The sequence below is a fragment of the Coloeus monedula genome, assembly GCF_965178545.1.
Source record: "Coloeus monedula genome assembly, chromosome: 4".
Classification (NCBI taxonomy): domain Eukaryota; kingdom Metazoa; phylum Chordata; class Aves; order Passeriformes; family Corvidae; genus Coloeus; species Coloeus monedula.
Window position 1 is genome coordinate 40,408,593 of NC_138784.1, and position 11,678 is coordinate 40,420,270.

General features: G+C 39.2%; 1 protein-coding gene across 1 annotated transcript; it reads right to left on the reverse strand.

Moving 5' to 3' along the window:
- Positions 1-368: 368 nt before the first annotated feature.
- Positions 369-11,312, reverse strand: RAB21 (RAB21, member RAS oncogene family). Its single transcript, XM_082279932.1, has 7 exons — positions 10,954-11,312; positions 6,048-6,107; positions 5,756-5,863; positions 4,062-4,125; positions 3,227-3,281; positions 2,710-2,798; positions 369-1,832 (listed from the first exon to the last, which is right to left on the reverse strand). Exons 1-7 carry the CDS (start codon positions 11,098-11,100, stop codon positions 1,696-1,698), a joined length of 660 nt encoding a protein of 219 aa, XP_082136058.1. The 5' UTR covers positions 11,101-11,312; the 3' UTR covers positions 369-1,695.
- Positions 11,313-11,678: the final 366 nt, after the last annotated feature.

Here is an 11,678-nt window from a genome sequence, read left to right on the forward strand (position 1 = left end):
ACGGATTTTAGATTCACTCCAAAGCTCTGAACAGCCAAGAAACTTTATCTTCACTAGCACGAACAGACCACCTTTCTTCATCATGCATACAAACACATCAGAAGAGCACAGCAATGGTAGTCTAAGAAAAAGTATCTACACCACAATTAAGGCAAAAAGGGAGAAAATGCACCAGGATCAGTCTGTATCAAAGCCATCTATAAGTTCAGAGAAAATAAAAATCAGATTGAAGACAGCACACTTCTTACACAGACTTATTCATTACTACTACTTTTTTTTGTGTATCAGAACATACCCACACCATTCAGTGCATTCATATGCAATACTAGATCTACCTTTCAGAAAAAGGAAGGCCAAGGATATTCTACTTTGTCATAGACATCACCTTTACTGTTTTTCCAAGCATGACAACTTAAGTAAAAAAAGTCAGAGCACAAAACATTTTGAAGTTTCAGCTACCACCATTTGTGTTCTTTTGTGATAGAAGTTTATACATTTTTTCTGAAAACCCTCCTCCTGAAACTTAAGTGGATTTTTTCCAAAATGCTTTACAGGAGAAAAAGCAAGTTAGGCGTAAGTTCAATTCTGCCTAGAATTCCCAAAGTTATAGCTACATCTGGCAAGTTTCACATCTTCAATTTAATCACTCCAAATTAGAAGCATTTAGTTAATGCCAATTAATTGTTCACTCAAGCCCAGCAGGGGAAAAAAATATGCTCATGAATAGTTTATAATGCTGTCTTTGGAAAGAAATGTATTAAAGCAGCTAAAGAGTTTCCCATGCATCTGGTTTACTGGCTACCAGACAGATGAGGGCTAAAGTCACTTTGACTTTCTGGGGATCTTTTGAGAGGACAAGTATGTGCATGCACCAACTGTTTTAGCTGGGAGTCAAACACCTCAATGTTAAACAGCAGCCTACAGAAGCATTCTCCTCCAGTAAGGGGTTACTCTTACTGCTGCTTGCTAGAAATGGATTAAAGAATTGCTGTAGCTATGGATGTTCCCAAAACAAAGCTGTTTTCAGGTAGGGGAATAGAATGAGCAATTTAACAGTGCACATGAAAAGCTTGCATCTTTCACTGACTTATTCACTTCACAATCACTGACAAGACTGATGTACATATTTCTGCACCTGCAACTGTAAAAGCAGATAAAATATTTAATATGTAATTTACAATGTATTTTATCAGCTTGGCATACAGATGAACAGACTATATCAAAGTAGTTGAGTTATAGGCTTGTGGAGGCCCTGCAAAAATATTACTTCAGCTATCTGCTAATTTAAAAAAAAAATCAATTTGCATTTTAGAAGTGATACAATTCCATCTACCACAAAATACAAAGAGCTGCAAAAACGTATACCATTCCAACAACAATGTATATAAGTTATTAAATAATGATCTGATTTAAAAGAATATAAATGAAGCCTTTAAGTAGGTCTTTTCTACATGCATATTATTCCTCATTAAAGAAAAATATGTAAAAAGGCCATTGGTAATTGCTTTGTTAACCACTGTAGAAAACGCCAATTCTCTGGTCACAGACGCCACTAGTTTAGCACTTAAGGTCTCTGCAGTGTTACATGTGATTATTTTTAAATACTGTTAATTCTATTACTCCATTGGTAAAGAATGTGTGACTTGGAATATGGCAGTCTTCATATTGAGAAGGCAGTGATGCACAGTTTTATAATTATCCAGAACAGCACCCTCCACTGCTCTGTACTTGTGGCTCATCATCAATGATCTGTACACCTCGCCTTGCTGTTCCTGACTGACTGGAGCCATTGCCTCTTGCTCTTTCATCCACTTGAGCAGTTTCTATCATTCCTGTAAAGAAAGAAGTGTATTAGATGACATTCCACTACATTTTTACAGAAGACTCTGCTATCTTAATCTATCTGAACAATATGCACAAAGTTCAGCAGGAGTGGTTGGTTCCCCTATTTGTTATGCAGAACTAAGTATTCAGGTATCACATGGCATAGCTGCAAGAACATATTAAATCTTTTTTCTAAAGCACCCAACATCCAGCTGCTCCTGGTAACTAAGGGAGACCTTAGAGATCCTCAGGAGTCCTGGAGTTAGCAACTTCAAAAGCTAGATTTACCCAACCAATCAACCAAGAAACTCCACCTTCCCAAAAAATCCCCCCAAAAAACCCCCAACCAACTACCTCCTCAGAAATGCAGGAGACCTTTTCCTTAAATTCTTTTATCACAGAAACACAACTAACAGGATGACTTGCTTGTGTTGCATTTTCATCCCACATACCATGATCTTTACAATTTGTTTAGATTTCTGTATAAAATTTGCATCCTTACCGCTTTGAGTTTATGATTTGTAATTGACATCATTTGAGAAGATTTTTGAAAGATGTTGAAACAGAGGGTTTGAAGCAAGCAGTGGTGAGACCAGTAATATGATGCTTGATTTGGGTTACTACTTATTTATGATAAGTGGAACAGCAGTCGGTGCTCCAACAAATGACCAAGACATTTTTGGAGTACAGCATGGATTTGCAATATTGTAAGCATCCATACATCAAGCTTCCAGAGCTGTTACAGTACACATGTGGCTTGAAGTAGACTGAAATGAAGTCAGTTTTAAGTAGTAATTTACACTAAAGCTTTTCTATATGGCATTAACAGCATTTCTGAAGCATTTTATGCATGAGCTCCTTACCAACAAACTAGTTAATACTTACTTTTGCAAAGGTCAAGAAACAGTTCTTCAATTCCTTTGTTCTGTTTAGCTGACGTATGATAATGTTTTGCTCCAACAGATTCAGCATACCTGTAGAAATGCAGATATGGAGCTTCATTGTAGTAAAGGGCTCATTCTTTCTAAGCCACTTTACATGAAGGAATAAGATGATCGCAAGAGGTTTTATTCTGACTTCAGAGCTAATCTACACATGCTTATTTAATACAAAAAAAGGAGTTCTGTGTTTAAAACTGCCAGGACTAATGCAACACACTAGATGAAATTAAGAAAATTTCATGTCTAGAAATGGACTTAAACTGTAAATGTTGACTTTAATCACATACAACTCTCAAGCTACAGTTTGGTCAGCCAGGACACCCTGTGACTCAGATACTAACAGAACACTCAACAACTGGCAGGCATAAGCATAGCTGGCTGCTGTGTTAACAGCATCACGAGTTTATTACTCCAGCATAATTCTGCAATGACTGCTTCGATCAGTAATAGGTGTGACTTACGTTTCTGCTTCTTGCACTGAAACATGTCTCTCTTTTTCCAAGTCTATTTTGTTACCTGTTAGAAACAAGTTAATCTTTTAAGTTTTTGCACTCCAAAATTACCCAAAAAGAAAGCAGACACGTAACCATGGTACTCCATTTTCTCAAGCTGTCCCAGTAAAGACCAGCTCTTACACAGGTCTCAATTTCAAGGACAATATGATTTGAGAATCTCCTTTCACACAAGCATTTACAGGCAATGAAGATTAAGTGTTACTTCTGTAGAGAGATCAGGACAGCTAAACGCCTCCACATAAGGCACCTGATTGAGGCTTTTGCTTTTCTTTTGCAATTTATTAGCACCCTCCCTGTGCTGCAGAGGTACTTCTTGTAGAATGTCCACATATCTAACCTCATAAAAGTGTTTTAATAATTAGATCTGATTTAAACCTAAACCCAGAATTTCTGTTGCTTTCAATTTGCATTGAAATATCCAAGCTTTAATCCAACCTGCACGCACTTAATTATGAAAACAGACAAGCACCTAGTCTATGCCACTTTGAAGCCATGAGTTTGAGTACTTGAAAGAAGGATAATATACATTTTTTTGTTAAACTACAGCCTGCAGGTGTCTGTACCACACACTTCTAATAGTGCATAATTAAACAAATTATTTTTTCAATCAAACTCTCATGTTCCTCAATGTCATCTACTGAAACATCTAGCTCCAGTTTAATTTTAAATATCTAATATAATATCTTACCCCTTCACATGTACAAGCTGTCAAAGCAACATTTGGGAGATGTTATTAATCAAAAGAGATGCTTCCAATTCAGTCATGTTGAAAAAGACTTACCTACTATACATAAACAGATTTCATTTCCCAACATTTTTCTTAATTCCTTAACCCAGTTTTTTACCTGCAAAAAGAACAGATGTGAGTTTGTTTTCACTTGGTATATATTAACTTAGGCAATGCAGAACCATCCCACTTCCTTCACTAACCATCTACTCTAAACTTAAAGCAAAGATGTTTGGAGCAACTTAAATGGAAAAATATTCTTCAGATAGCTACACATCGCTCTTGCTTAGCAGGTTTTACTTTGCAGGTGAAATTAAGATCAAATGACTTAGACAAAATGGTTTAATTACTCCAGAAATACAACTCACCACACTCAATATAACAAGTTCCCTGCATGGGCCACTTTAGGTCAGACATGAGATCTTTTATCAACAGGCACTTACTGACAGATCACAAATGGTACTTAAAAGGTAGAGGCACCTGAACTGAGTTTTTCAGGTGAGATTATAACAGATGTTTGTTTCCTGAAAGAACAGATGGGACAAGCATGTTGACTCAGCTCATGGTAAGGCACCTGTTATCAAATCTGTTGTTATGCTTTGGAAGTTGTATGATCACTACCTGCTATTTTAAGGGAGTAATTGTGAAGAAAGGCAATCACTTCAAGAATCTAAAAAATAAGTTAGGCTACATGATAAAATAGTACTTCTGCAGTAACTTCTGTAAATCACCCTTCCCTCTTTTTTCTGCAGATTTACCCACCCACCTGTGTTTTGGTATCATAGCATTTTACTAAATAGGGCTCAGCATGAAAAGGCACAAGTTGAAGTAGTATCCACAAGTCATCACCATTCTGCAGGTGGGGACAAGTGTTTAACTGCTAGCACAAGTTCTTTATTTGCCCTGCACCAGACTATTTAAATTAGTTAAGCTGTTGTGGAACTGTACCCTTACACTATTTCTATTGCTGCTAACCCAAGCCTTGCCCATACAACCACAATTTCTTACCTCTCTCTCCACATAAGTCCAACTGGTTTTGCTAAAAGCTAGTTAGAGATAAACTTGCTTAGAAAAGAGTGTCACCAGTTTTCAGCTGAAACATCCAATAGAGTGGTCACACAGATTGACACCAGTTGGAAAAAACTCACCTGATCAAACTGATCAGCTAATACAGCCATAAATAACTAGCCATCAAACTACATGTTTTGATGAGGATTTGAAGAACTAGTAACTTATCACAGAGAAGGTAATGTCTCCACTATCATGTATTGCAATTTCAGAGTTCTCAGATCTGTAAAAGATCATGTCACTTAGTATCTTTCAGTAATTTGGTTTATATAGTAAAGATCAGTATGGCATACCATGACAACAGTACAGGTTTATATTTACAGCCTGTCACAGGTAACTCACACAGCTACATCAGAGATTATTCTGAGTTGGAAGGGACCCACAAGGATCATGAAGTCCAACTCCTAAATGAATGGCTCATACAGGGATCAAACCAACAACTTTGGCATTATTAGTACCATGCTCTAACCAACTGAGCTAATTCTCTGGTGTTCTTTGAATAACCTGATAGCAGGGAAGTCAGTCATCAAAAGAATACTAATAAAGTGTATACTTCCATTACAGGATCTACATTTGCAAATATAACATATACATTGCTGAAAACAGAAGACTTCTCTTTACATAGATCACAGATTATCTTTCAACCTCTTTACAGTTTAGACATAAAAGCTGTCCAGTACCTTTTGAAAAGAGTCTTCATCTGTTATATCATATACTAGAATAGCGCCATTAGAGTCCCTGTAGTAGATAGGCCCCAATGCATGAAATCTTTCTTGACCAGCTGTATCCTGCATTTAAAATACACTTGTTAGCATTTAAAACAAAGCAAACAGTACTTCAAGGAACTGCAAATACTTAGGAAATTTTACTTTATTAAGAAGGCTTACTATATCTCAAGTGTTAGGCACTAAGTATTTCTTTTTCAGAAAAATATTCCAATTAGATAACAGGAAAATAGGAATGTAAACATACCCATATTGCAAGGTTTACTCTTTTTCCACCAATATTTAGTTTCTTTGTAAGAAAAGATGCCTGGAAAGCAAAACAGATTAGAGTTAAGTTTTACACACCAAACACATAATTTGAGTTCAGATTAATTTATTAATAAAGCATCAGAATCAATAAAAGACAAATTTCCAGATCGAAAGACACTGTAAGCAAGAAGGCTAAGTCAATACTAAGCCAGTTAGTCATTTCACTACAGTTTGCCAGCAGTCTATTCTAAATAAATTTGGGTTAAGCCAATAATTTACTACATCTTTCTGCTGCTGTTTTGAATTATTTGGGAAGGATAAGTTGTGTTGAAAGAGTCTGAATTCACTGATAAGTCTAAGCTGAACTCAAAGCATTTCACAAGAGTACGTGAAGTTTGGGTAAGAACTAACCTAACAGGATTTTTAATCTGCAGGAATTAGGCAAATTGTTCACTATTAGTAAGCTACTAGAACCACAAACAACTGTTTTAATTTATCACTAAATATCTTGGAACATTAGTATTTCACAAGTTTCCTTGTATGTAACTTTTCCCCTTTTTTGCTGAAGTGAGCCCACAACTCACCCTCATCTGTTTTTTTCTGTGGTTTTGTTTGTTTGAGCTGAAAAGCCTGAGAATAAGCATACAAACTGCTTTAGATTTCCACTACTTCTGGAAATGTTTTACAGGACCAGAGCACACTGGAAGGTTAAACTAATTTCAGTAACTCAGGTAGGTCTGTTTTTCTCCAAGCTTGCAAGATTCACGTTTTCAAACCACCTTTGTTACCAAGTCTGTAATTTGACAGCTACAAAGGGAATATAATTTAATACAAGTTTAATAGACCAGAACAGGGTCTCAAGGTGTTGATACATTAAGAACCTGCTCCCCCCATTCTAAAGACTAGCAGTAACATGTTAATATCAAACAATTCAGTTACCAAGGGCTAACTTTTGTCTTCTGCCTTAAATTATAGTCAGTTTTCCTTCCAGTTTTACCTCAATTTGCATTTGGGTTCAAACAAGTACTAAGTGGTATTTTATGATACGTTCACCACAGATTATTTTAGGCTGGATTGTAGCAGCTCAAGAGGGGCTCTCTGTATGAGCACTGACCAGCCACAGAACCAACAATCACATGTGTGGAAAGTGCCATGGGCGAGATGAGCTGCTTGAACCAGCTTGCTGCTTAACTATACAAGCACCAGTACACACACAGAATACCACAATAGTTCAGTGTACACCAGCCTAAACTGCTGTCAAAGTGCCTTTCTGGAGTGCTCCCTGTATTACAGTTAAAGTCATCCAACATTCAGTTGCTAGAGCAGTTCCTGCTCTTCAGCTACCTCCCTAACATCGACTCTGGCATGTGATTGACCAAAGATAAGATTATGAAAAAAAACTTTCATCTTTAAGTTGTACCTTCCCCCAAAGCTTTCCACAAAGCCTGATGAACAGAGCAGACAGAGGGAGAGAGAGGGAGAAAAGACCAGAAGAAAAACACTCAGACACTTTCCAAGAGCAGATAGCAAAGACCTAATCACTACAACCCTTGTGTTCAACATAACTAAAGCATTAACTACACTCCCCCCCTAGTCTACAGTGAGGGGATGTAAGTCAAAAGTCAGAAAAAACTTCCAGACAGCATGTTAAATGGATCTGACCCTCTAGCCAAACTGTAACAAACAGCTTAACAGAAGAGTAGTAAATCTTCAGCATCAGAAAACTTTTCATTCTTTAAAAACTCTACAGAAAGTAGTTGATGTCTTTCAAACAGCTGTCCCTAAGGATTAACTCATCAATAGTCTTCATAATTTGTTCTACTACACCACAATTTAAAAGCCAAAAGCTTAGAGGCAAGTACAGAAGTTTTAATTCACCAACACCCAGGCCACGTGGAGAGAAGCTATTGCTAGGCACAATGAACCGAGCTTACCTGACAATACTTTATTGACCTGCTGTACTACAGTACTCAATATTCTACTGAGAAAATCTCAAAAGAAAAGCTCTTCTGAGCAACATTTGCTATATATATATATATATATATATATATATATATATATATATATATCTTCCCAATTAAAAAACCCAATAGTTTGACAGTAGGTTTATTATTGGAGTAATTCCAGCACAGTTCACTTGATATCAATTTATAGCTTATAATTATTGTATCAAGGTGAGAGCACTGACTTCAATGTTTCAAACGATGGGAACCAATTCGAACTGTCCTGCCAGGTCTGACAACAGGTTATGAATTATATTAACTGTATGCAAAAACCCCTACTTTTCCTGCCTCAGCTTTTTCACAATATTGTAACTAGATGTTTCCTTGTGTGAATCAGTAACTACCTTAACTTCAACCTGCAGGTCCATCAATATCTTAAGTATATTATGTAATAGTAACACAATTACAACAATACATCCCAGCAGCCTCCAAAATCAGAGGAGGCTCCCGTGCACTCTAGTTAGCATTGAGAGAAGGGGGGTGTGGAGAGAGGAGAAACTGCTGCCTTTTAGTTGAAGTCTTCTGTTACTAGCACAAAAGAAACTTTGCTATTTGCGTATACAAAAAATAACCTCAGAGTAGAATAACATCACTAGATGTAGTTTCCAGAAGGCTACAGTCTCACTACCCTTTTTGTTGCAAACATATTGGAATAAAGCACTATGCCATACTTTCTTTTTTCAAGTTAGATAATATTGTGGATGGAGAGCCTCTTGTCTAAGTATCTAGTGATCTTTTCATATGATTCATCATTGTCACTCCTTTGCTGGACCAGGAGCAAAGTATTTATCTAATTTTGTCTTTATTGAAACAAAAAGGAATTTGGTGCAATACTTTGAACTGTTGCCATGAAACAAAGTGACCTCATCAGATTAAGCCTTTTATCTAAAAAAAAAAAAAAAAAAACAAAGGATGCTTTGCAAACGTTACTTCGTATTGCTTAATCAGATAACTTAAAAATAAGATGAAGAAAAACTAGGGTATCTTCTAACTTAATAGTGGAAGAACTTCATTTTGTTCTAGAACTGTAAAATGTGGGGAAATAATAAAGATCATACTTAACAAGTGTACATGATGCACAGTAAGATTCAAGAGCAGTTGACATTGTATTTTACAATCAGTAATATGCATATGTGGCCAAGGAGGCTCAGAACAGGAAAGCAAACAACTTGATAAACAATGTGCAGTCAGTTAAAAGACAAAGATAGCAACCACAAACCTGGTTATGATGGAGAAACAAAATCTCAGTAGGAACTGCAGGGACGTGCTTCCACTCCTCTATACACCCCTCTCCAGGCAGTCAAAACCAAAAGCTCTGGAGCCACACTATCTACAGACATTTTCCTACCAGCATTTTAGAGAATTTAAAGGTGTGGTTTATTATATTTGCAACCTAAGTCTGTATTGCAACCCACTTTTTGCTTATAATTTTAGGTTTTCCACTACAGATTTAAAGAACAAGAAAACCCAAACAACAAACATAAGCTTCATCATATTACAATCTACTTGGACCTACTCTTGCAACATGGGATATGAGAATTCAACTACACATGATCATTTTGATGCACTTTAACTGATTGTTTGCTCAATGCTACACTTCTGCTGCACCTCTGACACCTACAAGTTACCAGGCATCTCTGTGGCATACCAAGCATCAATTACCTCTGTGGCACGGCAGCTACAACTAGCTTCCTGTAAATACCTTGCCTCGTAAACCTCTCAGCAGATTAACCCAAAACCTGAGTACGAACACAGCACAACAATGTCTAAAACACATTCTTCTTACCTATTCACAGCAAAAATGGCCCTACATTATCTGTTTATGAAACATTCCCTGTATTATTTCTAGTGCATCTATAATGCTGCTTTGGTTTTAAGGGAAAGTTTTACTATTAATTACTTCTGAGATACACAACTCAAGAATTTTCCCCTAAATGCATGGGACTAGCACACAACTACCTTAAAGCTCTTTTTTTTTTTTAAATTACCTGCTATTTCTTCCCTACTTCAGGAAACTGAAAATTAGTTCAAAACCCACTACTAGTGCACCAAATCACAGAGTTTGTTCCTTTATTTAGAAAAAAAATAATAAGAGTGGTGTAAACTGAATCCACACCTCCACCTATGCAAGCTGACATCCTGAAAGACTTAACACACCTTAACACAAACTTCAAAACATGTTTTCTGAGACCACGTACAGTACAGTTTATTCTGTACCACCCATCACTAACTAGTAGGTCATGAACAAAACCCACTATTTTCAAGCAGGCACTGTGTCACATTTCATCAGTGGGAATTCACTTTGTAGTTCTTTATAAATTGGCAGACAGTACTACTGAGAATCCAGCCAAAATTCAGGGAGCTGTCGTGACAAGCAGTTAAGCTTTAAGAATCTTTCCCGTTGTTAAAGCATAAGCCTTACTCTCATAAGCCATTTTGTGAAAGCTGTTCTCCTTAATCAGTAAGGTTTAGATAGTGCTAGTGTTAGGATTTGAGAACATGAGGAAGACTATGATTAACAGAAACGCAGCACATATGAAACACTTAGTCATCAGTCCACTAACAATGATTACAATAACAACGTTACTTTTGCATTATACTTTCCAAGATTTAAATGAAGACATTCATATACATAACTGGAAAAAACGGAGCAGTTAGTATGCAAAGTAGAAACGAGGCCTGAACATACTGAAGGCTTAGATATGAGGCGTGAAAAGAACGAGAAAATTGGCTTCCAGCGAACTCGGCAGGGGACAGCCACCATTAGCGAGCGGCGACGGTGACTCCGGCTGCCACTAAGCTGTAAACAAGGCACTGCCAGCAGTCCGAGGAGGTGCGCAAGGTGAGGAGAGAACAACAGCGGGACCCCCTCCACCACCACCCCCCCGCCCCGGCCCGCACCTGCAGAGTGGTGATGTGCTTATCGTTGAACTTGTTCTCGCAGTAGCGCAGCACCAGCGAGGTTTTCCCCACGCAGCCCTCCCCGAGCAGCACCACCTTGAAGGAGAAGCTGCGGCCCCCGGCCGCCGCGCCGGACCCCGCCGCCATCCGCGCCCCGCCGCCGAGCCGCGCCTCACATCAACGGGCCGCACCGCGGCGCCGCCGCCGCCCACCGGAATGGGAGCCCGCGGGTGAGCGGGAGGGGGGCTGGCGGGGATGAGGAGACACCGGCAAGGCCGCGGAGACGGAGGCGGAAGAGGAACAAGGCAACCAAACCTGCCCCGCAGCCACGGCCCCACAGCCCCTAATGGCGGCTTCTTCCTCCTACGTCACGCGCCGCCCGGTCACGCGCAGCCCCCGCCGCCAATGGGAGGGGGGGACGCGGCGGCGGCGGCAGGCCCCGCCCCCTCGCGGCTGCGGGGCGGGGCCTGCGGGGGGCGGGGCCTGAGGAGGGGGCGGGGCCTGCGGAGGGGGCGGGGATGCCGCGGGAGGCCCGCGCTGCCGGAAGGATTTGCGTGTGAGGCCGGCGTTGAGGCTTCCCGGTGCAACGCGCCTACCTACCTACCGAGCGTTTCCCCGGGGAAACCGAGAGCCCCTAACAAACGTCATAAACATCACAGGCACGGATTTTGTGCGATTTTCGTTCTGTGAACTAAGCTACACTAGTCTCTAAATGTTAGCAAAAT